The sequence below is a fragment of the Moschus berezovskii genome, chromosome 13 (assembly GCF_049115385.1).
Source record: "Moschus berezovskii isolate FMDL1 chromosome 13, NW_MosBer_1.0, whole genome shotgun sequence".
In the NCBI taxonomy this organism is placed as follows: Eukaryota; Metazoa; Chordata; class Mammalia; order Artiodactyla; family Moschidae; genus Moschus; species Moschus berezovskii.
The window spans coordinates 1,626,006-1,653,876 of record NC_142472.1 but is presented as its reverse complement, the minus strand read 5'-3'; the positions used below and the strand labels follow the sequence as shown (position 1 = coordinate 1,653,876).

The 27,871-nt window shown below is 56.2% G+C and overlaps 1 protein-coding gene across 4 annotated transcripts in view; it reads left to right on the top strand.

Annotated features, from left to right (window-relative positions):
• Positions 1-27,871, top strand: part of ARHGEF7 (Rho guanine nucleotide exchange factor 7) — a 103,239-nt gene that overhangs the window by 34,469 nt on the left and 40,899 nt on the right. For 3 of the 4 annotated variants that reach the window (XM_088842583.1, XM_055426721.2, XM_055426724.2), the window contains exons 3-6: positions 7,040-7,124; positions 10,075-10,205; positions 14,125-14,326; positions 21,841-21,929. In XM_088842583.1, the coding sequence (XP_088698709.1) occupies positions 7,040-7,124; positions 10,075-10,205; positions 14,125-14,326; positions 21,841-21,929 (507 nt within the window). Of the gene's footprint in view, positions 1-4,897; positions 5,262-7,039; positions 7,125-10,074; positions 10,206-14,124; positions 14,327-21,840; positions 21,930-27,871 lie in introns of those variants that run through there. The other variant, XM_055426723.2, reaches the window with a different exon arrangement.

Sequence of the window (27,871 nt, the reverse complement as noted above, 5' to 3'; positions counted from 1 at the left end):
CTGTCTTTTGATCTCATTCCCCTCTTTCACTCTGTTTCCCCCTTTTCCAAGTCCAGTAAAACAGACTTCTTTGAATATCTTCTAGTTGTCACTTTTCTATTTTCATGTGGAAACCAATCAAGAAAATGCCTGTTGATCTTGAGGAAGGGGCCCCCCTCCTGACAGGCTTCTCCCCACTGGTCTTGAGGAAGGCAAGTGCCCCCCTTCCTTGCCCTGAGGCGATCTGTGTCCCTGAGGAGTTCCTCTGAGTCCTGGGAACTAGCAAGAGGACAGGTTCCCAGGGAATCACTGAAAGCGAAACGAATCCCGCGGCCTCTCAGACCATATTTAGATGTGAGATCTGCATTCAGTATGTTAAAAAAAATTAACTTTCTAGCCAGAATATGCATTTCTGAACTAATCTGACCCAAATTTTGGCCCCGACTTAGGTTGGTGTGTGTTGGGTGTTTTCCCTGGTAGTTGGGAGAGACTGCCTGGTCCTCGAGCCGAGTGGTGACGGGTCTCCTGTCCACGACCGCTGGTGTCTCTCCCTGCGCTCCAGGGTGACTGATGTGCGTGCTCGTGCTCTGGGGAGAGTGGCAGGCAGGCGGGGTGGCATCCATGGGCTGCGGAGCTTTGGTATAGGACTGTGGTTCCAGCATCCCCTGTGGAGAGTCTGCTTTAACTAGTTCCCCTGTGGGTCCTCTATCTTTATTTGTACGTGTTCTGTTTGCCTTTGGCCGTGCTGGGTCTTGTGGCTGTGTGCAGCTCCTCTAGCTGCGGCGAGCGGGGGCCCCTCTCTCTTTGCAGCTCACAGGCTTCCCATTGGGGTGTCCTCTCTTGTCGTGGAGCACAGGCTCTTAGGTGTGCGAGATGAGTTGCTCTGTGTTATTTGGGATCTTGCCAGACCGGGGGTCAAACCTGTGTCCCCTGCATTGGCAGGCGGATTCTTATCCCCTGGACACCAGGGAAGTCCTGGTGTGTGCTTGGCATGAGGGGTTGGTGACGTTGGGAGTGGTCTGGCCGGGAGAGGGGCTGCGTGTTTCCCCCAAGCCTGCAGGAGAGCCAGGGAGCCCGCCTGAGGAGGAGGCGGCACAGAGAGAAGCTGCCGCTCTTCTCCGCTCTTGGTGCCGGGCCGGGCTGGCCCCGCCGCACGGGGGCTGGAGGCGTGCTGAGCGGCAGCGGCTGAGAGGACAGGGGCCTGCTGGGACGGCTGGTCTGAGGCCGGTCCCCGAGGCCTGCAGAGGAGGCTGTGGGCATGACAAGTGAAGTGCTTCCCTTCTGCTGACGTGTGGAGCCGGGGGGCTGGGAGGGCGTGCAAGAGAGAGCCGTGTGATCGGCCCCCATTTCATTTTGAAAAGTTTGCATCAGCAGAACAGCTGGGAGACTAGGCTGCACGCCCTGTGCCTTCACACAGTCATCGCGTAGACACTGCCTTGTCGTTCAGTCGCTGAGCTGTGTGTGAACCCATGGTTCCTTCGCTCACTGTTTAACCCTCATGTGGGCTTCCCTGGTAGCTCAGCTGGTAAAGAATCCGCCTGCAGTGCAGGAGACCCAGGTTTGATCCCTGGGTGGGGAAGATCCCCTGGAGGAGGGCATGGCCACCCTCTCCAGTATCCTTCCCTGGAGAACCCCATGGACAGAGGAGCCTGGCGGGCTGCAGTCCCTGGGGTCACAGAGAGTCGGACACAACTGAGCGCAGCACAGCACCCTCGGGTATGCTCCGGGACGTGCTCAGCACACATGTCTTCAAAACGAGGCCCTCCTTTGCATAGCCACGCTGCTCCCTTGGTTTTGAAGACTCTGGGGTTGTTACCTGTGGAGCCCCCACAAGAATTCCCTGAGCCTCATCTGGACGGCTCGTGGTCCCTCTGCTCCCGCCTCTAGCCCTGCAGTGGATTCTCTGTTGCTGTTTATCATTAGTAAAGTCTGCTTTTCTTGTCGTCTCAATGGAAACCTCAGGAGGGATGGGAGTTAATGTGTCCTTGCAGTTTGCTGTCGTGACGTGTTTCTCACGGTTTGGGTTTTGTCACTGCTTGATTTGAGAATTAACGCAGCGTGCCCCTTGCCCTTTGGGCTCTAAGCGTCCGCTGCCGTGCAGCTGCTCAGACCCTCTGTCTGGCGGCCGTGCGACTGTCCTCCGGATGCAGTGCCCTCGGCGGGCAGATGGGCCGCTGCCCCGCTTACCTGTGTGGGGTTGGGGGGGCCCAGCAACTGGTGTGGCTCAACACTCTGCTCCCCTCTGGAACCTCTGTCAGAAGGCCTTTTGGAGCCTCGGTGCTCGTCTTCACACCTGGCGGCGTCGGGGTGGGTGGGGGGCGGGGACGTCGCAGCCCTTTCGAGCCCTGCTGCCTCGCTCCTCAGGACTCTGCTTCCTTCTGCCCCAGCCCTTCCTGGAAACACCTGAAATGTTCGGTGTCTCTTTTCTTGATAAGTGGTCCCTGCCCTCGTGTTTTAATTGTTGGTACAGTGGAATCCACAGAACTGAATATGATCTGATTGTCATTTTAAGGGAGAATAAATGGGGGCACGCAGGATGAAAGTGCTGAGTATTGATCGAATCCACCAGCGGACTTTGACTGCGCCTCTGGGTGTAGGAGTAGGCGGGATTAAGTGCAGGATCTGCAGAAGCCAAGAAAGAGAACAGTCTCTGCTGGATTTCTGCTTCTCACATATCCCCAGCAATATGGACCCTTTGCATTAAACTTAAATAGCACAACTCATTTAAGATTCATTTTTTTACTCATCTTGTTCTAAAATCACAAATTCCACTTGACAATGTGATAGAGCAAGATTATATTTTTAAACTTTGAGAGCCACACTCCAGAGCTATGCCAAAAGTAACAATTTCTTGTGTCAAAAATAACTTCCTCCTAAATTCATCAGTGGAGCTGACCTGGCTGGTCGCATTTGGAATGCTGAAGCTGCCTGAGTTGGGACGGAGCTGTGTCGGCCTTCCGCGGTGGGGGTCCCCTGAGGAGGGGGAGGAGGGCTTCTCCGCGTTGCCTGGTGTTCTCTCTGGTGCATCAGCCGGTGGTGGCGTCATTGAGGTGTGAGTCTGCTTTTGCAGTGGTGTGGCCAGGTGGGCCAGAGTCTGCCGTGGCTGTGGCGTCTGGTGAGTCTGGGGGAGGGCGTGTGTGAAGCGCTGGTGGGAGCAGCTCATAACTGTTGCGTCCTTCCTGGGTCGGTGGTCAGTCCGGGGTGACCCTCGCTGCCTGCTCTGAGTCACAGCTGCGGGCAGGTCTCTAGGAGGTGCTTGCGTGTCATCACCTGGCCTTCCCTGGCTCTCTGCGCTGCCCTGCCTCTCTGGCCTCTCAGCTGTGACTCTGGCAGGGCCCACAGGTGTGGCCGAGGTGGTGGACTTGCTGCCTGTGGCTGGGGGCTCCTGGTGGCCTTGTGGCCTCGTGAGGAAGCACTTTCCTGATCTGCAGCCCGCGCAGAGACAAGCCGAGTCGGGAGATGGCCCGCAGCTTCTGATTTTGTGCCCGTGGCCCTTGCCGTTGTCTACTTGTTAGTTGTGCAAACCAATAATGTTTTGTTTACGCCAGTTTGAGTGGGTTTCACTTGCTTTCAGTCGGAAGGTTCCTGACTGACGAGACCTTTGTTACACGAAGTATAACATTGTGTGAAACTTGCTTTTCCTCGTGGAGAAGGCGCCTCTTCCTCATGGCTCCTGAGCCACGACTTGTGCTTGGCGTCTGGGTGTCGGAGTGACTTCTTAGGTGGCAGGTGCCCTGCACCCTGTCTGCCTTCATCTCCGGACCCCCCTTCCTTCCCGGCTCGCATGGCCCCTGTGGAGGTGCTGCCGCGCGGGGGAGGGGGGAGACCTGGGGTCTTTCTGGGAGATTCCTTGGGCAGGCCTGTGCAGCAGCTGTGCTCTGTCTTCAGGAGCCAGCTCTGAAGACGTGGTTTCTGTCCTGCTCTTACCCAGAGGAGGCTTGCTCACCAGCAGCCTGCGCGACCCCGGGGCTGACCACTCAGGAGGTGTGTCCTCCCCGTTGTGCTGGCTGTGTAGATGGCGTGGCTGTGCTGAGTGGCCTCTTCATCCTGGGGTTCAGGCCGGGGGAGCAGCTCTCAAGCGCCGTGCCCTCCTTATGCTGGGAGGTTCCTGAAGCTTCTGTTGGGACATGAGGGCAGCGTCCTGCTCAGAGCAGGGGCTCATGCTCAGTCTCGTTGGCCGGTACCACCGGTGGCAGGGCGGCAGGTGGGGGAGACCCACCCCGCGTCTGGGGAGGGGCCGAGTGGAGGCTGAGAGACTGGAGTTAGACGGGGAGCCGGAGGGCGGCGTGGTGCGCGTGGGTTCTGGGTTGGTCAGCGCTGGCTCTTGCCTTGGACCTCTGAAGCCTGTTTTACCATGTTATTGGTGACGCCTTCCGAGAGTCACGGGGCTGCTCCAGCAACGCGTAGTCATCCTCTGGCCAGGGGTCTCAGAGCTCCTGCTCTTGTGGGCGGGCCACCCTGAGTGCATCGCCCTGCCAGTGGGTGCTGGTGATGGCTGGCGTGTGGCCGCCTCATCTCTTCCTCGGGGACAGGTGAGCCCTCTTATGTCAGTTGTTAGTTCAGGGACCAAACCTGATACCACGTGTGATGCTAAGTGTAAGGAAAGAGTGTGTCAGAGGGTGGTGTAGGGGAGTGAGCGTGAAGGCTCGAGGTCGAGTTCGGCTCAGGTAAGTGATGATCAGGCTTAGCCTTCCCGTGCCGTGTCATGGCCAGTGTGCTTGGGGGCTCCGGGTGCTGGGTGCTTGAGAACCTGCCTTCTCTGCTGCACAGGTGGGGGTGGGATGCTGGGTGGGTGGGCTTCTGTGTGGGAGCCTCGGTGCCCTGACGGACGGAGGTGACCACCAGCGGAGGGTCCACGGGTGGGCAGGCTGGTCTCCGGAGCGTAAGTGCCCCGGAGTAACTGTGTGCACCCTATTCCCACTTTCTCTGAACCCTGAGATTTTTTCTTTTGTTGAATAGATTGCTGTTTCAGGAAGTACTCGGTTGTCTTTCTCTAGAGAAGCCCTTTAGTCCAAACACCTGCTGACTCAGAATGTGCGTCTTCCCCTCTCAGTGGCAGGCGCTTGTCTGGTCTCATTGTGTAGCTTCCTGTTGAGAAGTGGTGTGTGTGTGAATTCACTTCAGTTCTGACGTCACTTTGGAGCCCGTTGGTGGGCTGCTTCAGCCAACCAGACGCTTCCTGGTGTCCAAGTAGGATATATAGCTCTGGAACAACAGGAAACTGCAGCTTTCAACATCCTGTTTGTCTGCGTTTTGTGACTCTCTGCCTCACCGCGATGAAGGTTAGTAGATACTTTTATGTATATTTCTTCTTGCGGAATACTACAGTTTGAATTTTTCAATCTCTGGAATTAGGACTTTAGAGCCGAGACCGCCTCCTCCCACCTTTTCCAGGAGAAGGAGATTTTGTGTTCTGACAGAAGGGAGCAGAGGCCTGTTCAGGGCCCTCCTTTTAATGAAGAGCTCGGCCAGCCCATTGCGGATGTAGCTGCACAGCCTCGCCTGGACCACGGTCTCCTCTGACTTGAAAGACAGTCTGTGCCACATGGGGATTCCAGAGACTGTCCTAAGGGGTACTCGTTTTCACAGGCGGGCAGGGTCTGGCATCACGGATGTTTTGTCTCCTGCTCCATCCGTGGGAAAGGTGTGAGCAATGTCGCAGGGTGCTTGGGTGTCTGAGTTCACGACTCTCTTCCCCTCTCCCAGCTCTGTTTGCTTTCCTCTCTCAACTTGGGTTTAATGGCCTCCTTTCTGGAGCTGGTTGTTCAACTCTTGGATTTTCTTTCTTCGGTTCTTGTCTAAATAAGCACACCTCATGAGGATGTTTACTCATCTCAGAAGTTAAAGCAGGAGACTGGACTGGAGACGGCAGTGATTATCGAGATTTGGAGCAGCCCTGTGTCCTGGGTCTGTCCTCACAGATACTCTGAGCCGTTGGGGGTTGGCGGGGGTGGTGGGAGCCAGGTGGGTCGGTGCCTTTTTACTGCGTGCGGGCCGTTCTCTGGATGTGGGGTGTGAAGTCTGCTGTGCGGGTCTCAGTTTCTGGGGCGGCCCGTGCAGGGACTGTGCGGTGTGCCAGGGCCTCACTGGCTGTGCTGAGTCCGCCGGGGGAGTGGGGCTGTGGGAGCCGGGTAAGTATGAGTTAGCTGTGCAGGGGGCGGGAGGCAGGAAGAGGAGCCAGGCTTCCTGGCAGGATGTGAGACAGAGGAACCGTGAACCGGGGCAGAGGTGGCAGGCAACCTGCAGAGGAAGTCATTCCTGGGGTGACTGGCCACCGGAGCTCATTTTTGCCCCAGTGAGAGGACCTTTGAAGTTTGGCAGCCTAGTTTTCATTTTGGCGCGTGAACACATCTCTCTGTTAATTGCATCTCTGAAAGACTTTTTTCCCCTGCTTTTTCTGGCACAGAGTTGTGGATCATCTGATGGTTAACTGTTTGGTGGGGAGGAGTTTACTTAACGCTGCAAAGCTGTGGCTCTCAGACAAAGTTTGGGAGCGAGGCGTGTGTGTCTCAGTCCGTGCTGTTTGTGCGCACGTCCAAGACCGTGCGCTGTGCCTGGCAGCCCCACGCGCGTTCTCTCTCGGCTCCTGGGCGGGGCCGGGGCTGACGCGGTCGTGTCCTGGTCTCCAGGGTGGAGGCGTCCCTCTTTCTGGAGTCTGCCTCCCTGCTTCCTCTCCCTCGACTCTGGTGTCCACGCTGATGTCTGGGCTTCCCTTTGGCTGCTCCTGACTTTGGCCTGGGCTGTGACCGGGAGAGGAAGTCTGTCGTAGGCATGCCCGGCAGCCTTGGCCTCAGTCTAAGGAGAAGAGCCCTCTCTGAGTGCCAGGAGTGCCCCAGGTCACTGGGAGAGTAGGGCAGGGGGGTTCAGAAATGGACTCAGCCTCAGGAGCGGAGTGGTCCGGGAGGGGTTCTGGCTTGGCCTCCCAGAAGCTGAGCTCCTGGGGTGCCCCTGCCTGGGTTGCACCTGCCACGCCCGCTGTCTCTCTCCAGCTGCCCAGAACCGCCCCGTCCCGCCCTGGTGCCGGGCTAGGCTAATCCTGCTTGTTCTCTTTCCCTTGCAGACGTTTGATGCAAACGATTTGTATCAGGGGCAGAATTTCAACAAGGTCCTCAGCTCCTTAGTGACGCTGAATAAAGTAACAGCAGGTAAGTGTCTTTCTGCTGAACTTGAGGGGAGGGGAAGTCAGGGGCAGAGACCTAACCCTTCTGTCAGCCAGGCAGGGTGAACGCTACTGAGCTTAGAAAGGATCGCACTAAATTCTTGGTTGTGACTTTGCTGCGACATTATTATTTTTCCTTGTTAGAGCAGCTCTTCCTCCTCAGGTCCTTGAGTGTCTCAGTGCTTTCCCTCCTCTGCCTGAGCGAGCAGCAGAGGGGCCCTCGTCCACGGGCACACTCGTGGGCTGTCCTGGCCCTTCAGATGGGGGCGCTGTCCTCTCACTATGCGGGGGAGGAACGGGCCGCAGGGACCACCCCCAGGGCGCTCACATTGCCTGTTTGCGGGGGGGCTGCCTCGCCGCCCGCACGCCCACAATTCCAGGCTTCCGTGCTTGACCTTGGCTTGCAGTAGAGACTCTTGGCTGTTGCAGTAACAGCACCTCAGGTCACGCTGAATTAGGACCCAGGTGAGTGAGTGTAGACGAGGGTGAAGGTCTGGATCCCGGAGGAGAAGAAGTGGGCTCCGAGACAGATGTCAGCACTCCACCCAGAGGAGGCCTTGCAGGAGGAGATCTGTGGCGTTTCGTGAAGGTCGTCTGTCAGGCAGCGTGCTGCCTCCTGGCCCCCCCTGCCGCCGTGAAGGGATGGACTTGATGTGAGCATGCAGTAAGGGGGCAGCCGGCCGTGTGCGGCCAGGCTGGCTCTGATAGCAGTGCTTCCCCCGGGACTCCACGCCCCGGCCCACCTCGGCCATCCCTGGCCACCAGGGCCGCGACCGACGTGCTGTCCTGCGTCTGATTGCCCCCAGCCACCAGCACTGCGACGACGTGCTGTCCTGGGGCTGGATGTGCGTGGGCTGCAGGCAGGAGAAAGCTTCGGGAGATTCAGACCCCATGTGAGGCTGGGGGAGAGACGCAGTTGGCTCTCGCCCTGGAGGCGTCCGTTTCCGGGGTTGGCAGGAGAGAAGAGGGGCCCGGAGGATGCTTCTGCTCTGTCTGCCAGGAGGTGATGCTTGGTCATCGAGGCGGGAGTGCGGGGCTCCACACGTCCCGTGTAGACACAGGCCGGGGCCGTGTCTCCAGGGCACCTGTGCCATCGCTCTCAGCCCATTTAGTGAAGATGTGTTTCTCGTGTGTTCTTGAGGTCCCTGGGTGCAGAACGCAGAGCACTGTTCTTTACAAAGACCTGTTTGGACGTTCTGGAGTGAACTTGGTGCTTCTTTCTTCACCTTTTAAACAAGAGGCAAATGCCTTGTCAAGTGAGAGAACTTTCTGCTTTTGGTTTGTTGGCTGTTGCTCTTCATGTTTTTGAAGTCAGTGTGACAGGTGGCTGTGCCTTTGCAGATGTCAGCTGTAAGGGGCCAATTCAGGTGTAAGACGGGCTTTCCTGGTGACTCAGTGGTAGGGAATCCACCTCCCAAGCAGGAGTCCTGGGTACGATCCCTGGGTCGGGAAGATCCCCTGGAGGAGGAAATGGCAACCCACTCCAATATTCTTGCCGGGAAAATCCCATGGACAGAGGAGCCTGGTGGGCTGTAGCCCGTGGGGTCGCAGAGAGTTGGACGTGACTGAGCGACTGAACAGCAGAGGTGTAAGACAGGTGCACTGCCCTTCAGGGTTGCTGTTGGCCTCGTTGAGAGAGGTCTGCCATTGTCTCCCCTCTGCTCTCGGCACTTGAAGGAAGTGTTCTCGGGCATGTCGATGAATCCTTGCCTTTCTCTTGGACAGAGGAAAGGTTGGCAGTGGGGCAGGAAGGGGTCCTGAGCGTGCACTGGGTACAGGGGCAGCTGCTGGGCAGCTTCCTCACGCGTGTCCTCTGGGCGCTGCTCTGCGCTTGCCGTTGCCCAGGCCCCCACCCCATGGTGGTGGTGAGTGCTGGCTGTTGCTGCCAGCGCTCGTCTGGGCCTGAGAATTGGAGGGGCTTCCAGACTGAGTGTCCAGGTGGTTTTAAGGCAGGAGTCCTAAATGCCTGGGCCCTGCTAGCCCTGGGCAGTCTGGGCGTGCACACCCTGTGGTACCCGCCTGGGCGCTGTGAGAGCAGCTGGAAAGCTCCATTTCCCTGGGAAGTCCTCTGGCTTTCAGCTGTTGATGACTAAGTCAGCATTTCCTCAGACACTGTGCCAGCCATCCAGACAGACCTGCCAGAAAGAGCGGGCCCGGAAGCCCCCAGTTTCAGGATGTTTTCATGGAAGGCCCCCACGCAGCTTCAGGACGTTGCCAGGGCCTGCGTGTCAGGGCAGTGATTCCCTGGAAAGCCTTTTTGTGGCCTCGCTTTCACGATCATGCTGCATCTGTGAAGCAGGCTGCTGACCTGGACGTGCTGGGTGGTGGTGGGGCATGTCCTGACCAGACCCCCAGCAGGGACCGAGCCTTCGGTGCCCTTGACACCCTGGTCCGCCACAGGCCTGGGAGGTTGCCCTCCCTGGTGGCTGCTCTCATGCAGGGTGGTGGGGGGCATGTGATCCTGACCAGACCCCCAGCAGGGACCAAGCCTATGGTGCCCTTGACACCCTGGTCCACCACAGGCTTGGGAGGTGAGGAAGGTGTGACTGCCCTCTTGCAGAGGGACTCACCCCCTGAGGGGCCACTCTGGCCAGAAGGGCCAGGGCTTCTGTTGCAAGTGAGGGTCTTTCCTTCTCCGCACGGTCACACTGGGGCCCCGAGGGCAGGCATGCAGCAGGGGTGCAGGGGGGCGAGGCCTGGGCGTTGCTCGGAATTCACCAGGAGGCCTGTTTTTTCCCAGGTGAGAGGAAAGGATCAGAACAGACTGCCTGATGACAGAACAGATATATCTTCTGTGCGGCTCGTTTCTGGGAAGGGCAGTGGGGGTGCATGCGGGTGGGTCCTGCGGCCAGGACGCTGCTCTCTGCGAGGGGTGGGTGAGCCCTGGAGCAGGTGGGCAGCAGGGCACTCAGCCTGCCCCCCTGACGGCCTTGCAGACATTGGCCTGGGGAGCGACTCCGTGTGCGCCCGGCCCTCCTCCCACCGGATCAAGTCCTTTGACTCCCTGGGACCGCAGCCTGCGCACGGCCGGACTTCACAGTTGTTCCAGGGCCAGTACCGCAGTTTGGTAAGTGTGGGCGTGGGTCGTGGCGGTGGGCGGTGGGCCGGGGCTCGGGAGGCGCTCGGCACAGGGCGGGTGCCTGTGCTGCCTTGCCCCTGCTCGGGGCTGGCATTTGCCCATCGCCAGATTATCACAGGTCTCACTTCACATCGGTTTATTTCAAGATGTACCTCTGTTTATCTGGAGGGGTGTGGGCTTTGAAATGTTTTCCTTGCATGGTGTTTTCTTTCATGCTGTACACACGATTAGAAGCTGGGGTGCAAGAATCCATGTCTCGTACTTAGATGATGAAGAAAAGGCTAAACGTGGAAGAGCCTCGAGGTGGTTTTTGCTCTTTATGAGAGCGTGACGGCACACTGTGGAGTCAGGCTGCAGCGTGTGAGAGGGGCTCCCTCGTGAGTGCTGGGGAGGCGGGGGCCCCCGAAGTGGGCAGAGCCCAGGAGACAGGCTGTGAGCACAGACCCTGGGAATGAGGCCTTGAGGGCTGTGACGTACGGGGCCGAGCGGAGCCTGTGGGGGCGGCTGCCACGTCCGCTGACCAGGGTGAGTGTCCTTGTGAGGACCACCGAGTCCCCCAGGGTGGACGCCGGCTTGGCCCTTGGCTTCATCAGCCGCTGCTGTGACCCTGCTCCGTGCGACATCCTAGGAATCATTTTATGTTGGAAACTCAGCAACCTTGTCATGTGAGTCTGGAGAACCCAATCTTCCAGGCTTCAGAGGCCACTGCTGTCTGCTTACCGCAGGGGAATGTCATGCTGTAAGCACTTGGGGATCCTGGAGAAATAAAGCTGGCCCATTTGGAGCTGTGCCTTGTAGAGAGATGCATTTAAGTTAGGTCATGAAACACTGTTAAAAACGGAAAACTGTAGAAGGGGTATAATTTTTATACCTCTTCTTGAACGGTTCGCTCTCAGGCTGACTCTCCCTGCTGTGTGCACGTGACTGCCTTCTCCTCGGAGAAGCCCCGGAGCCCTGTCCCTGACCTTGTGAACAGCACAGTGCCCCCCGGGTGGGGTTTCTCCGTGCTGGCTGGTCAGCGCTTCACGGGAACTGATGCATGTCAACCCCCCACCACCGAGGCTGGAGGGACTTAGGGGGCCCTGTTGGGAGCATTGTGGTCCAAAGGAAGGAAGGAAGGTGTCCAGACCCCTTGAAAATAGCTGCTTCATGAAATACACGTGGAAGATGCAAGAAAAGTCAGCAAGCTTTGGGCAGAGAAATCTTTGCTGCCTGACGCATTCACTTGCGGCACTTTTCATCTTTTTTGTTTGTTTTGAGTAAGTGAGGATTGGATTGCAGTTGAATTTTACTCAGTTAAATGTCCTTTTATGATGAATGTTGCTGAGGTCCTAGTAAGTACAGGACTGGTGTTTCATTAGAGAAGTTTTGTCACGCCAGAAATGGAAAGCCTGCGGCCACCTCAGCTGCATCGTGGGCATGGTGAGCCGCTTGGAGGAAGCGTGGCGAGGCTCCTCCTGACCTGAGGGGAGGATGAAAGCTGAGATGAGACGCTCATGACTGAAGCTTCCCTTTGCCGGGCCGGGCCAGCAGTGGCGGCCCAGGGGAGGGCCGGGGCGCAGTGGGGCTGCAGTCCTCTCCCCGCCTTGGGCCCATGCCCGTCCTTCAGGGTGGGGGTTCCCCGATGGCTGAGAGTCTGCCTCAGGAGCGAAGGGTCCAGACTGCCCTGCCCTCCGCTGACGCTGCCCTGTCTGGGCCTTCGCGGAGTGTCCCTGCCTGAAGCAGGAGGCGGCCTGGCCTGGCCTGGCCTGGCCTATCGGGAGGCCGTGGGTCACATCTGCTGCTGCCTCCTGACAGTGGTGCCCTGTCCCACCCTGGTGCCGCCCATGTGTGCCCAGCAGTTGGGCCGGCAGAGGGCTCCCAGGGCAGTTTGACGTCCTTAGGGGTCTGCTCTGCGCGTTAGTTTGTTACATGTCACATTTCCTTTGTTGGAACTCGTCACCCCGATGGGCTCTGCAAAGCCTGGATACGTTGCAGAAAGGAGAGTGTCGTGATCAGAGTGGACGGTGGGTGACAGATGGCGTTGGTTCGGAGCCTGAGGCGCGGGCGGGTGGCCGCGTCTGACCAGAGCGAGGGCGGCGTCCCTGAGGGCCGTGACCTGTCCAGCCCACACTCTCAGGTGCCCCTCACCCCGAGCTTGAGGGGAAGTGCTCAGTCTGGGGTTCCTCCAAATGCTTACAAGAGATCAGTTTGTTGAATACTTTAGGTATTAAATATTAGGTTTGCATTAAGTGTTTAATTCAGTAGATAGAGATTGATGCCTTGATTTGAATTATTAAGTAAACACAATTTAAAATAGCCAGTGTATGTTTAAATAGGTAAACACACGGGAACTCTCTTAGGCATCATGTCAGCTCCTCCTCCTGGAGCTCTGAGCACTGTCTGTGCTTTCTGTCTTTTTCATCCTGTTTAGTGATACACGCACCTAGCGTAGAGTCAGGTGATTCTCTGAGACTTGCTTCTCTGAAAAAATCAGTAGAGATGCCACTTTTCAATAGGTTCTTTAGGTATTTGGCTGTGGCTCTGATGAATGCCTGTGTTTTTTTTTTTTTTTAGCAGCACAGTGCTGCGGCTGTGGACAACCTGCAGTGAAAGGGGCGTTGAGCTCCCCACTGCCGGCCCTTCCTGTGGGCACGCCGCCCCCCCACCCCCTGTGTCCTCTGCCGGCGGTGGGCTCAGCGTGGCGCCATTAAGGCTCAGGCTCAGTGGGGCCTGCCCTTCCCGGACAGTGTTCTGCGCGCCTTTGGCAGATGGCAGTCTGCTCTTTTGCCTTTTTCGAAAGACTCCTCTTGGGCATTGAGACGGGTCAGGGTGTCTCCATTTCCCCTTCCCCGGGAGCGTGTGAGGCCTCCGGCTGCCCCCTCGGCCTCCATCAGCAGCGCCTGTGGACACAGTGCGCCCCGAGTCCACCCCCGACTGCCTCCATCCTCATCTCTCGGTTAATCCCGTTTTGGTGGAGTGCGTCTTCACTCGCGTCTTGGGTGAGGGTGCTGTTCTCGCGTCTCTGCAGACGTCTCTATCCAGATACTGAAGCCTCTGTCTTTAGTTTTCTGAAGTCTCGGTGTGACATGAGTTGGTCCAGCTGTCTCGAGCTGTGTCCTGTTTGGGGCTCAGTCAGCTTCTGGACGTGTGAGCTTGTGTCTTTTGTCACATCTGGGACACTCTGAGCCATGCTTCTTAGACTCCTTTTCAGCACTGTCCTTTCTCCCCCAAGACTTTGGTTCCAGTGTCAGATCTCTGTCATGTCTCACAGGTCCCCGGGGATCTCATCATTTTCTTTGCTTTTCACGATGTCAGTTTGAGTAAGTTTTGTAAGTTTTGCTCCATTTCTGAGATTTCCTGTTTTATTCGTCTGATTTGAGAGAGCTTCGCCTCAGCGTTGGTATCTGTGTGTTCTCAGTCAAGCTCGACTTTGTTTATTCGTGGAACAAGGGGCATCTTTGATTCTTTCTTAGACACTTTGAGAGCGTGTTGGAAGACGTGGGATCCTGTTCACATCTGTGTCTTAGGCCGCGGTCCTGGATGAGGGTCGTAGGCTGTGGTTCTGGGGCCAGGCTCGTTGACCGGGCGGCCGCGGGGTTCCTGCTGGCCCCTGACTGTGGACGGGGTTTGGTGAGACTCGGGGCCGGGCTCCTGCCCCGAGGCTGTGGAGCGCAGGGGCCCGTGCATGTGTGCGGGGTGCCTGTGTGGGCGAACGTGGCCCGAGTAAGGCCTTGCCGGCGGCTAACGGGGTTTCCTCCGGGCCGCAGTCGGGGTCGGGGCGCGCTGCGGGGCAGGGACTCCCGCTGCAGCCGGCCCCCGCGTGTGCTGGGCGGCTCTGCAGTGGTGCTGAGTCGCACCTGGTCTGATCCTAGCGACGGAGACGCTGCTATCTTCATGACGTCTCCCCCGCCTTCTCCCCCCGTAGGACATGACCGACAGCAGCAACAATCAGCTGGTCGTCAGAGCCAAGTTTAACTTCCAGCAGACGAACGAGGACGAGCTGTCCTTCACGAAGGGCGACGTCATCCACGTGACGCGCGTGGAGGAGGGGGGCTGGTGGGAGGGCACGCACAACGGCAGGACCGGCTGGTTCCCCAGCAACTACGTCCGCGAGGTCAAGCCCAGCGGTGAGTGGTCGGGGGCGGGGGCGGGGCGGGGCTGGGGGCGGGGCCGGGGCGGTGCTGGGGGCGGGGCCGAGGGCAGGGCGGGGCCGGGGGCGGTGATGCGCTTGGGCCGCCCGGCTGGGCGTGGTCCGGCCCTGGCGGAGGGTCAGCCCTGCCCTTCCTGCCCAGAGGGCCGGGTGTCGGCCACACTGGGGGCTGGAGAAGGGGCTCCACACTCAGGCCGGCGTCTCCTGCCGTTGTGACACCAGCGCTGGAAAACAGACTCACTCTGTTCTTTACCGTTTGTGAGGAGAAACCTGTCACGTCTGTTAGTTTTTATTTTGTGGCTGCATCTGCTAAGTCACTTCAGTCGTGTCCGACTCTGTGCGACCCCAGAGACGGCAGCACACCAGGCTCCCCTGTCCCTGGGATTCTCCAGGCAAGAACACTGGAGTGGGTTGCCATTTCCTTCTCCAGTGCATGAAAGTGAAAAGGGAAAGTGAAGTCGCTCAGTCGTGTCCGACCCTCAGAGACCCCATGACTGCAGCCTACCAGGCTCCTCTGCCCATGGGATTTTCCAGGCAAGAGTACTGGAGTGGGGTGCCATTGCCTTCTCCGATATTGTGGCTACGCATTTATATAAGATACAGTTCATTATGCTTTTCAGGGCTTGAAGCTTCCTGTATCCTGTTCGCTGTGTAGTTTCTTACCGTGGATGCTTTTGCCAGTCATGTGGTGTTGAGTGATTTCTGCCCCTTTCTTTGCACTCATAGGATACTTTAAAATGCATCCCCTTCTGTGCGTTTTCTGTAGTTGTTTAACAGTGTCTTGAATTTAAAGAATTATTCCAAGGCCTATCTGATTTCGGAAAGGAGTGGTGGTCCTGGCATTGCTTGCATTTCTGCTCAGGTCTGATCATGTTGTGGCGTTGCAGGCGCTTCACGGCCTGGGTGCTCCCAGTGGTCTCGTCAGGACGCTCCAAAGGTTCAGGAGCCTTTTGCCAGGAACTTGGGGGCAGAGACCAGTATCTGTGTGTCATTACACAGCCGGATCGTGTCTGTTCCTCCTGCTGCTGCTGGGCTGTGTTGTTCCTAGCCTTGGGCTCTGGTGGCTGACGTCACTGTGCACCCGCTGCTGCAGGTGGCCATCTGAGTCCTTCCGGGTCTCGTGCGTATGTAGCTCGAGTCCTTCTGGGTCTCGTGCGTATGTAGTTCGGAGCGGAACTGCCGGCTCGTTCGGGGACTCGGTTCAGGTCTTGAGGACCTGCTGTGCTCTCACACCCCATAGCAGGGCACGGGGCTCCTGCATGTCTTTGCCAACACTGTTTCCTGTGTCTTTTTTTTGACAATAGCCATCCTAATGGGTGTGAAGTGGTGTCGCATTGGTGCTCTTTTTTTCTGTAGTTGATCATAGAAACAGTATTTGTTCATTACCATTAGAACGCAGTTAACAGTAACAGCCAAGCTTTTGTGTTCTGCTTCCTAGATAAAGTCCTTTTAGTCTGTGACTTTCAGTCTTCACCACAGCCCCAGAAGACAGTGTTGTTGGGATATTCAGGGAATAGGGTGCAAATAATACCCTCCTCTGAACACCCTCCTGTTAATCTGTCCCTGGGAAGAACCAGCTGAGAGCACAGCGCTGATGTCCAGCTGTCTGCATTACAGACATGGTGCTGGGAAATGTGCCTTAGTCTGCACCTTGGCTGGACTTGCCAGTCGCCGCCAGCCTGTACGGGGGCAGCCCTGGCTCTGGCCCCTGGGCCTGAGTGCTGGGGAGGCCGAGCAGTCCTTCTGGGGCCAAGAGAGCACTGGGCCCTTTGGGGGGCAAGGTTGAGGGTGACATGGTCTTTCCCTTTACGAAGGGGATTCAGGGGTCACACAGCTGGTGATGGGCACGCCCTCAAGAGTCACAGTGCTGGCGGAGGGGCGTGTCCCAAGAGGGTTAAAGAGTGGGTTCTGTTGATTGTGTAGACATCTGTTGGATCTGGGCTTCTTGAATTCTACTGTGAACATCTCTTTTAAATGGAAATTTTGGTCTGATGTTGAGGCATCCTAGTAAAAGTGTGAATGAGTACAAATAAACTTTTCTTTCCAGGTGTTTCTCCTCCTGAAGTTCCCAGAGTTAACCTTTGGAAATGACACTGCAAGGATAGGGCTGTTTTCAGGCGGACGCGCATGTCGTCATTGTTGTCTGCAGTGGCCTGTGGGTGTCCAGCAGCCTGGCAGGCGTGTTCTTCTCTCACCCCACTGTGAGGGGGAGCACTGGGCACCGTGGCGAGGGCGCAGACACAGCTCTCAGAATCAGCCATCTCAGTTTCATGAGTTACCTGCATCAGGAGTAACCACATCACTTTGTTCTGCCTGTAATTCCCGTATCTCTGACTTCGTTGTGGGTGTATGTGTGTATTTGAGAGGGGTATGTATTTGAGGTGTGTGTGTGTAGGTGTGTGTGTATCTGAGGGGTGTGTGTGTTTGTGTGAGGGGTGGGTGTGTGTACTGAGGGGTGTATGTGTGTATTTGAGAGGGGTGTGTGTGTGTATTTGAGGGGTGTGTGTGTATTTGAGAGGTGTGTGTGTGTAGGTGTGTGTATTTGAGGGGTGGGGGTGTGTGTATTTGAGGTGTGTGTGTATTTGAGAGGTGTGTGTGTTTGTGTAGGTGTGTGTGTATTTGAGGGGTGTGTGTGTTTGTGTATTTGAGGGGTGTGGGTGTGTGTATTTGAGGGTGTCTGTATTTGGTGTGGGTGTGTGTATTTGAGAGGTGTGTGTTTGTGTGTATTTGAGGTGTGTGTGTGTATTTGAGGTGTGTGTGTATTTAAGGTTGTGTGTGTATTTGAGAGGTGTGTGTGTTTGTGTAGGTGCATGTGTATTTGAGGGATGTGTGCGTATATTTGAGGGGTTGTGTGTGTATATTTAAGGTGTGTGTGTGTTTGTGTAGGTGTGTGTATTTGAGAGGTGTGTGTGTTTGTGTAGGTGTGTATTTGAAGGGTGTGTGTGTATCTGAGGGGTGTGTATTTGTGTAGGTGTGTGTGTATTTGAGGTTTGTGTGTGTGTTTGTGTAGGTGTGTATGTATTTGAGGGGTGTGTGTATATTTGAGGGATGTGTGTATTTGAGGGATGTTTGTATTTGAGGGGTGTGTGTGTGTATTTGAGGTGTGTGTGTGTATATTTGAGGGGTGTGTGTGTATTTGAGGTGTGTGTGTGTTTGTGTAGGTGTGTGTGTATTTGGGGGGTGTGTGTGTGTATTTGAGGGGTGTGTGTGTGTGTGTGTGTGTTTGAGGCCCCTTTAGTTATATGTGTGTAACTGCCTTGCTGTTAAACAGCTCCTTGGAGGGCTCACATGGAATCCCTAGTTTTCATGCCACACTGAGACTCAAGTAACTGAAAACTTTCTTTGTTTTCCTATTTAGTTCTAAAATGTAGAGAATGGCATATTTGCTCAAATGAGTCATCTGTTAGGCTGGGTGTTGTTGATTTGATTGTCCAGCTGAAGGAATAACTACTTTGAGGAGTAAGTTTCCATTCCTAATGTCCTCCGGGTACTTGACTCTCTTCTATGGAGAGCTGTGCCCGTCTGATTTTAAAGGTGGGCATTTGAGAAAAAAGAGGTGAAACCATGGTTTTACTGTACCGCCTTGTAACAGTTGAGAGTGAAAATCCAGGGTCATGGTAACACTTGGGTAATTGCATTTTTTTTCTTTAGTAATTTGTATGACTCTCTGATTTTGGAATAGACTTCCTTTTTTTAAAGAGCAAGTTTAGCATAAACGTTGTGATTTGCAGTGTAATTTATCCTTCATTTTCTGTAAACAAAACGTGCCAGGTCCCAGCATACAGACTACTCCCTCTAAGTGGCCATCGTGGCAGGAGTTTTTCTCTGTGTTACATTTTAATTTGGTTTACAGATACTTTTATTGAATACACAAAGCTGAGGTCTCCTTCTCCGTGATGTCCCCTGGGGTTTTGTGTCTCCAGGTGAGCTCTGTCCGGCTTGTCTGGGCGAATGCTTGGCCGTGCTCGCTGCCCCCTTGTGGCTGCAGACGGCAGTGCTCTGTTTGCGCTTGGGGCCGGAGTGTGGTTTCTGGTTTGAAATAGTCCCTCTGAAGAGAGGAATGCTCCCTCAGAGATCCAGTTCCTCAGACCTCTTCCAGGGGTCTGCGTGAGGATATTTCAGAGTTCGCTGTGGACACGTTGGATGTCCTTCCTGAGTATGTGCTGTCTGATGGAAGGTGTATGTCAGTGTCCCTGAATGTTTTCTGTGCACACTCTTGGTATGTAAACTCATTTTATTCACGCAGTCAATGTGTATTTTACACACATAGACACACGTGTGGCGGTTTCTTGAATTTGCGGGGTGGAAGGCAGGCCACCAGAGGGCTCGTCCTGGAGCACTGGTTCTGGTGCTGCCCTCGGGTGTGCGCTGCTGGGTCCAGTGGTTGGAACCTGGGCGCCGTGGGACTCGGGAGCCCCAAGTCCAGGGCCACATGGGCCCGGCGCCGGGTTTCGTCTCATGTTAAGCTGATGTCCTGCCATTCCTCGTGATGTATGAACCACACCAGCTGCAGCCGGCTCCTCAGATCTCTCCTTGCCCGCTTCCCTCCGCCCTGGCTGTCCACCGAGATTTCATCTTAGACCACAGGGTTCATTTCTAGAGGCTGTTTCCTTCTTTTCCAGATGTCCTTCGTTTTCATGGTGCTTTTTTACTCATTCGGGCCCCAGTTCCTTTCGAGGCGTTTTCAGCACGCGTGTTGTGTAAGCCTCCTAGATGGTCATGTGATTTCTGCATCTCAGGACTGGTCCCCTTGTATGTTTCCTGTTTACACTCCTTTGATGCCCTAGTTCTTGATGAGCTTGTTTTCTGTTTGGCTGTTCTCTGATAGCTGGTTGTTCAGTGGGTACCTCCTTTCCCTGGGCCACGGAAGTACTCCTGCAGCGACGGCTGACCTTGGCTTCTGGGTCCCAGAGAGCTTTCTCGCCCTTGGAAAACCCCGAGGGTCCTCAGGAGGTGTGGCTTTGGATTGCACGCTGGGCAGGTCTGCTCTGTTTGGCCTCTCTCCAGCTGTGTCCCCCACCCCAGAGTGGCTTCCCTGGTCGGCTTCCTTCCAGGAGGCATGCCGGGCTCTGGCCGGGCCGCTGGGTGCCACCTCTGCCTGCAGCCTGGGCCCGGGCAGCCCCATGCTGCCGTGCTTTGCAGCCTTCGTTACTTTCCGCACCTGGGGGGAGGGCCCCCAGACCCCTTTTCTCAGCACGTCTGTGTCTACATTCTGTTATCAGCGCTTTGTAACGATTATTGAATGAAGGCGGGGACAGGCTGCCTGAGTTGGCCTGGAACGTGCACTGTTCCATCCTCAGGGCTCCCCTGCTCTCCTCCCAGGGCTTGGAGTCTGCCTTTAGATCTTGGATGGGTCGCAGAATGTTTTGTTTTCCTCAGGACGCTAGGAAACCTGCGTGTTTAAGATCTGTTTCTTGTGCTTTTTCCTCTGTCATCAGTGGCTGTGACTGGCCGCTGTCGTGTTGTGTTAACATGTCCAGGTTCTCTCTAGAGGTGCTAGAGGCCCTCGGGTCTGCGGTTCTGTGGCCTGCGCCTCCATGGACGCCTGTCCCGGAGTCTGTCCCTGCAGCGCCAGCCCCTGCCCTCCCGGGTCTCCTGCAGGGGGCATCGCGCCTTCTGCAGAGGGCGCGTGGGGCGCCTCTGTGTGATGCTCAGGGAGCGTCTGCACACAGTGTGTTCCTGACACCTCCCAGCCCAGAAGAGTCTGTCTGGTGCCCAGCACGTTTTATGCTCTCCTTTTTTTTGAGTGAGAGAACCTGTTTGGACCTAAACCTTGATTTGTGTGTGTCTCTCCTGCCTGTCTTTTTTTTTGTAGATAGCCTGTAGCTTGATTTTGAAAAATGTCTTCCTTACAGTTCTCTTAGTAAGTTGATTAAATTTTATTAACTGTGATGTTGAGAGGTATGTCTTAAACTTAAGTATTGATAAAATGAGGCAGTTGGCAGATTATTTGGTCTTGAAAAATTGAAAGCAGATTCAAGCCACTCATGAATTAACCTCGCTTGGCCTGCGTTGCCGTGTGCCTTCTGTGACCTCTTTCTGACCCCAGGGCTGAGTTTAGGCTCAGCCGTCTCCCCTTTACTGTTGTTGCATACGCTTCCTCCAGACGGCAGATTTTAAGGAGGAAAAGGCATTGTTTTTCTTCAGAGGGAAACCTCAGTTTTTCTTCCACAGTTAAATGCTAAGATGCAGCTATAAGAATCGAGAGGGACATTTTCTTCCTTGTATCTCTTGTGGCTTAAAAATCACGTATTTTCTATAGGGTTCTCTTTTCCACCGCGTGGACAGAGAGAATTCTTTCAGCTGGGAATAGCACCTTCTGTTTTGTTCTGTATTTTCACCCGTTTGGAAACCCTTACAGAGAGGCATTGAAGGAAGACTCAGGTCAGCTGCTACACAGGAGGAGGGGGACCCACAGCTAAAGACAGGCGTTTTGCTTTGGGCTTTTTATGAGTTTCTGGTGCTGAGAAGCTCATAGAAATACTGAGCAGCTGCGATCAGGGACCTGGAGCTCGAGGGTGTTTGGGATTGGAGGGCCATGATGCCAGAGAGAGAGGTTCTGGACAGCTGAGCTTGGGGGCACTGCCAGCCGTCTGCGGCAGGGCCCTGCGGTGGAGGGCACAGGGGGTGCGGGAGGACGCGGGGCACGGAAACAGAGCCCCCGAGGCTGCACCTGTCAGAATTTCCCCTCTCCCCCCGCCAGCTGTGGGCTGCTACCAGCCTCTATAGCTGGAGATCCCGGGATAGACACCCCCTACCCCCCCTCCCCGCAGAACCAGTGACTGCCAGACGCATGCGCGCATGCACCTCGAGCCATAGGCACTGCCTGTGAGACAAAGTCTGGCTTGAGTGGGGCTGGATGAGAGTCCTATGGCACACTTGAGTCCTTGCAGGAACGGTGACCACTTTCCTTTGGTTCTGGTTTGCAGGTCCTGAAGACAGTGTGGCTTTTCTCGCTGCCCTGCCTGGGGCTCTCCTTCTCTGTCTGTTGCCTGTGTTAGGCCTCTGCACTCTCAGTGACGTGGGTCCCTCCAGACACGTATCAGACCGTGGGTCTTGATGTCTTAATGCTGTTATGTGTCTGCCCGACTTTCCTCTGATTCTGCTGGGGTTGGACTCAACCGTACTGCACCCTGAGCTGGTGCGTGGCTCATGGGTTCTTTTGTGTGTTGACAGCAGTGGTGTGTGATCTGTGAGGTGCTCAGCTGAGCTGGGAGGCTGGGCTGGGTGGGGAGGCCCGGCCGTGGGGGTCTCTGAGCCCCGGGAGCTGACCGTGAGGAAGGGGTGGGGGCTGGGCCCTCCTGGCCGCATGCTCTTCTGTGCCCCCTCCCTGTGGTCTGGGGCTCAGTCGGAACCAGAGGCCGGGCCGTGGGGCTTTTCTCTCCGCCCTGCCTGGGGCTCTCCTCCTCTGTCTGTCAGACAGAGGGGGCTGCTGCGCTTGGTGGTCTCGGCTGGAGCCAGGAGTGAACCTGCCCTCCGTCTTTGTTTCAGAAAAGCCCGTGTCACCCAAGTCCGGAAGCTTGAAGAGCCCTCCCAAAGGGTTCGACACGACCGCCATCAACAAGAGCTACTACAATGTGGTGAGTGGCTGGCGGCGCGGCGAGGGGCAGCTGGCGTCTCCCGCGTCTCTGGGTCGCGACGCGCGGAGCGGGGTTGGCCGCCTGGGAAGGGGCTTCGCTGCTGCGTGGCCCTGCCCCCGGGCTCGTGCTGTGACGATCCTACCTGTCTGTCTGTGTGTGCAGTCCTGCCCGTTCTCGTTGCGTAACCTGGTGGTGAGATTGTTTCCCCGTTTCCAGTCTTCCAACGTGGGGTTTTAAAAGGGTGCATAATGTGACTGAAAGATTTCAGTGCCCTTAGGCTCATGTTCAGAGTGGGTTGTCTGTTCTGTAGATCAACACAGTTTTTGGTTTATTTTGTGTGTTACCACAGTCTTTCCTGGGATTGATGTGTGTGTATATGTCAGTAGCGTGAAGTTAGAGGCGAGCATCTGGACACAGTGAAGACGAGTGTTTCAGAATCCTGAAACATGCTGCCTCTTGAAACCTGAGCGGTTTGTGAGCTTGAGAAATACCCCTGATAATCTCACATCTGACAAGTCGCCCTGTGCTCCTAGCTGCTGCATCTGCTGCGGACGTGTGGGGCCGCCTTCTCTTCCCCTTTCTTGGGTGAGACGCTGCTTTCTTTCCTGGGGAGGCTCCAGGGGGCAAGGAGTGCTGTTCTGATTCCCAGTGACGTCCCAGAGTGGGAGCCCCTTGCTTCTGTGTCCGTCCAGTGGTCACATCAGAGGACTCCCGCTGGGGCCTGCGGTGCCGTTCTTGTCTCTGGGAGCCCCGCTCCTGCCCGGTGTTGTGTGGAACCAGGCGGCCGTGCTTCCTGGAGGTTGGTCAGCAGCATGTGGTCCTCTTTGGAATGAAGCGTGGCCAGTGCCCTTCCAGAGGTCCATCCGTCTCTGACGGCGCTTAGGCAGGGAGAGGAGCCCCATGCACAGGGCCTGCTGACTCTGAATCGGGTGAGGGGACACCTCGCCTCCAGTCTCACGTCCAGACTGTCGTTTCCGTGGAGCTGTGAGCATGAGCAGCACATGTTAACTGTGGTTGTCAGGACGTCAGTGTGTAGAGTTGGTGGACCGTCTTTTGGTGTCGCTCCCGGTTAGTGACTAACCCAGGACTCAGTTTGCCTGAATCCCGTGTGTGAACCACACAGAAAAGTAGACTGTGGGGCACACGGCACGTGCAGGCCGGATAGAGGAGGCAGCGTGTGAAACGTCCTCATGCTGTTGTGTCTTCATGGACAGCTGCACAGTTTACAGGTACTTTAACCCCACTGAGAGGTGAGCACGTTGTTCAGGGCTGAGGCCATTGCGGGCTGATGTCACGGGAGAGACTTGGGGTCAGTGACGGGAGAGTGCGGAGGGTGGTGGGGAGCGCCGGGGGTAGGGGAGTGTCACAGGTGGGGGTATCATGTGGACCTTTGGAGGTTGGGGCGTGAGTGGGGAGGGTGTGTGTCTTCTGTTGTTGCGCGATGGTCCAGACCGGCCACGACAACACTGGGGAGAGGATGGGGGTCTGTGTGGGTCGGGCTGGCCACGCTTCTCCCGCCCCTGCTTCTGGGACACCCACTGAGCATGTGTTGGCAAGCACTGGGTGTCACGCAGGTCTCCGAGGTGCTGTTCATTTTTCTTCCTTTTTTCCCCTGTTCTAGGGAGTGTAAAATCTCTGTGGCTCTTTTTGTGTTTGCAGTTTTCTGACCTTGAGCCCCTCTAGTGAAGCTTTCGTTTTATTTATTGTACTTTTCAGTTCATAATTACCATTTGATTCATTTTATGGGTCAGTACATTCTGTATTTGAGTCATTGTTCTCATTTTTTAAAAAAATTCTTTAAGCATAGTTTTCTTTAGTTCTTTGGACACGTTGTCAAACTGGACTTTATTATTCAGCGCAGTTTAAGTCTCCCGTGCCCTTGAGAGGGAGCTAGCCCCCGGTCGCCCCTGCCCCACACAGGCGCAAACTCCTCCTCCTCAGTGCCACTCGGCAGGTGGGACGTAGTTTACCAGGTGAGCCTGCACTGACGCTGCATCTTCCAGGGGCCACAGCGGCGTCCACTGCGCCTGCTGTGGCCCCGTCATTCAGCGCCAGCTTTTCAGGCCCTGAAATCCTCTGTACCTGTTGACTCCTCGCCACCCTCAGCCCTACCCCCGACCCCTGGGAACCCCATCTTCCTAGTGTCTCAGACTTGGAATCATCCGGCTTGTTGACTTTTCTCTGATATTCACCTGGGGTGCCTGGTTGAGCTCCTAGAGGTGAATTGCCCCAGACTGAGTAGGGGGCGGTTCTGACCTGACTCTGTCCCCCCAGGGATTTTAATGCTTAGGTCGGTCCAGTTACAGCGTCCCCTGGGGCAGTGAGACTCACTCTGGAGGCAGCGACCTCGCGTCCGTCCCCTTGTGGATCTGAGAGGAGCTGTCGGTTTTTGGTCTCTGGTTTTTACCTGTTGTTTGGTGGATGACCACTCTCATGCTTCTCATCTGCGTAACCAGAAAGTGTTTCTCAAAAGAGAAACTGTCTGTAGAATTCTGAAAACACTCAAGCCTTTAATGTAGTATTTTTGCTTCTTGAAATCCACCCCAGAAAAATGACCTGAGATGATTTCAGAGATGTCTGGGTCAGGCTGTTTTCATGGGCTGCTTTGTTTGGCACTAAGCTGCAAGCAGCCTAAATGTGCGGCCCTGCACCGACGCCGCAGACGCCAGTGGCGGGTCCGTGTCTGACTCTTACAGGGGCACAGCGGGCTGTAAGAGTCGGCGCGTGTTTTCCTGTTAAGGACGGTGAACAGAGTATAAAGTTGTCAGGTGACGGGATTCGGGCGTGTGAAAGCGTCATCACTGATGGCAGGCCGCAGCGTGCCGGGGAACGTGGCGGAATTGTCCTCCTCGCTAACGCTGGTAATGGAGGTTTGGAGGGCTGCTTTGGCCCCAGAGCTCAGGCTGGGCTGGAATGTCACAGGGACTTGAGACCTCGGGTGGCGGAGTCGGGGCTCAGACACGGAGGGTCACGGTGGAAGAAGAAACCCCGTGACTGTGCTTTCCACGAAGGGTTGATCCGTTTTTGGTGACAGAGCCCAGCAGCATGTTTTATTTTCTATGTGAGATGTGTTTTGGTCTCCGGTCAGTGAGCAGTCAGGAGTGCCCTTCTTCAGGTGACTGGGGGGTGCGGTCGGGCCCTGTGTGCAGTGTTGGACGCCCTGTTGTGGGCTGGCCTGGGGAAGCCCCCCACTGCCTGCACGGCCATGTCTCTGTAACAGAACTGGATAATGCTGGCCTTGGCCTTGTAGCATTAAGGGGATCAGCAGCTGGCCTTAAGGTGCCTTGTAAGTGTTGGCCCTTAAGAGGTTTTCATGGTTATTTTGTTGTTCAGTTGCTCAGTCGTGTCCAACTCTTTGCGACCCCATGGACTGCAGCACTCCAGGTTTCCCTGTCCTTCACGATCTCCCGCAGTTTGTTCAAAGTCCCGTCCATTGAGTCGGTGATGCCTTCCAACCATCTCATCCTCTGTCGTCCCCTTCTCCTCCCGCCTTTAGTCTTTCCCAGCATCAGGGTCTTTTCCAGTGAGTCAGTTCTTCACATCAGGTGGCCAAGGGATTGGAGCTTCAGCATCTGTCCTTTCAGTGAATATTTAGAGTTGATTTCCTTTAGGATGGATTGGTTTGATCTACTTGCAGTCCCAGGGACTCGTGGTTATTAGGACGTGTATTCAGAAGCATTTGAGGCCACCATACCATTCTGTATGCAGACGGGCATCCCATTTGGGAATTAATTACCCAGGATGGTAGTCAAGGGTGACGGGATCGTGTAATTAAAGGGAGCGAGTATGTGATCTCTCTGAGCTTGGTGGGTGTGACAGTGAAAGGAATTGGCTGTGCTTCCGGCCTGGTGACAGACCCCTGGCCAAGGGAGGTCAGCGGAAGCCCTTCTCTTGGAGAAGCCACGTGCCCACTCCTTAGGCGGTGAACAGTCTTCTGGCACCTCTTCTAGGGGACTGGAGTCTCCCCGTCACCATCAGAGAACGAGCTTTCCTAACTGTGCCATCTGGGAAGAGGGCAGGCTGTCAGGCCCCTCCGTGCTGTGCGGCGCTGTGACTTTGTCTTCAGGGCCGTGTCAGCGCTCTTTACACAGAGGACGGAAGGTGCGCGTCATCTGCGTCCACGCTCGCCTGCTGTCACGACAGGCACGGGAGCTCCGTCTTTGAAAGGTTGCACACATGACCCAGTAGGCAGCGATCACTGGTATATTACGTGTTAGAGTAGACATGCATTGTCCGTCAGGCTGTAGCAGACCCTTCCTGTGCTCCAGGTGGACCTGCCCCCACGCGTCCCCTTGGCTCCTGGGGCTGCCCAGAGCCTCTGCCTGCTCGTCCGGGAGAACCCGGGCCTGGTGGCCAGAGCTTCACCTGGAGCCCTGCTGAGCCAGCCCAGCCGTGGCTGCTCTCGTCCCTCACAACTTCTGCCTCTTCTACCTTGCCCAGGACTGGTCAGTGTCTCCCCACGGCCCGTATGGGGTCAAGCCATTGGTGCACCGCCTGGGACGGGGCCGCCCGCTCTGTGTGCGCTCGGGGCTGCCGCTCCTCTCCCGGGCCCGTCCACACTGACCTCCCGCTGGCTCTGCCGCTCCTCACACTGACCGCCCGCTGGCTCTGCCGCTCCTCTCCCGGGCCCGTCCACACTGACCGCCCGCTGGCTCTGCCGCTCCTCTCCCGGGCCCGTCCACACTGACCGCCCGCTGGCTCTGCCGCTCCTCTCCTGGGCCCCGTCCACACTGACCGCCCGCTGGCTCTGCCGCTCCTCTCCTGGGCCCTGCTCACACTGACCGCCCGCTGGCTCTGCCGCTCCTCTCCCGGGCTTGTCCACACTGACCGCCTGCTGCTCGGACAGGCTCTGCTCCCGCGGTTCCTGTGTGGTGTCCTCGCTCCCTGAGCATGAAGACCAAGGGGACGCTTTTCCGGTGGTGGCCAGGGCTGGGCCTGTGAGTGGAGGGAGAGCAAGCTGTGCCACGTGGGGACGGCCGGGCGGGGTGTCTGTGAGGTTCCTTCCTGCCTTGAGTTGGGGAACTGACTCTGCGCCTCTGCCACAGGCCAGGAAGAGCCCCTGTTGTGAAGAAAGCAGGCAGACCCACACACGTGTGCTGTCCAGGGAGGACACGCAGGGCTGGGATTCAGGCCGGGGTCTGCTGGCTCTGAGGCTGGCTCTGGGGTGACACAGAGCAGAGTGGGCCCATGCTTCTGCTGGAGCTGTTGCGCAGTAAATCTTCAGCATCCCACAGTCTTGTGAATCCCCAAGTTTAGAAATACTGTAATATCGTATCGTAGCTCCTTTTAAATGTCATAATAATATACACATTTTATATCCACCCCCCTGACTCTTCTTGAGACTTAATGTCAGGAAGCATTGAGGACACAGAAATCAGGACACCACACTTGGTCAGTGATGGCCAACTGGGGGCCCGAGGCCTCTGCTCTGGGAGCAGGAGGGCTGCAGGAATGGCTCCCTCCAGCGGCACTGCTGCCCTTCCGTCTCTCCTCTCCCTCCAGGCTCTAATTCGTTAACAGCGGGGGTCCTGTCTAGTCATTTACTTTTGGAAACTTGAAGTACTAACAGTTTAAATAGAGTGGGCTGGAAGAATATGTGCGGTGGTGATTTCCCCTGTGGTGTGGGGGTTATAGTTCAGTGGGTGGAGTGGGGTAGGAACAGCTCTGCCAGTCTTGAGTTCGACCGGGGATAGGATTCAGGCCCCCTGCATTGGGAGCCCAGGGTCGTAGCCACTGGGCCACCAGGGAAGTCCCCGGGTATAGTTTGTGATGGCGATATTTTATTGTGTCTGGATCAAATCTTGAAAAGTTCCCTTTGTGTTACATGTTCTGTTGCGTGTAAATCAGTGAGTTATTTTCAGAGGCCCGTCGACGACGCGGAACATGTGATGCCCATGGAGTTTGCAGTGGCGGTTCTGACTCGCTGGTAAGGAGAGTGCTGC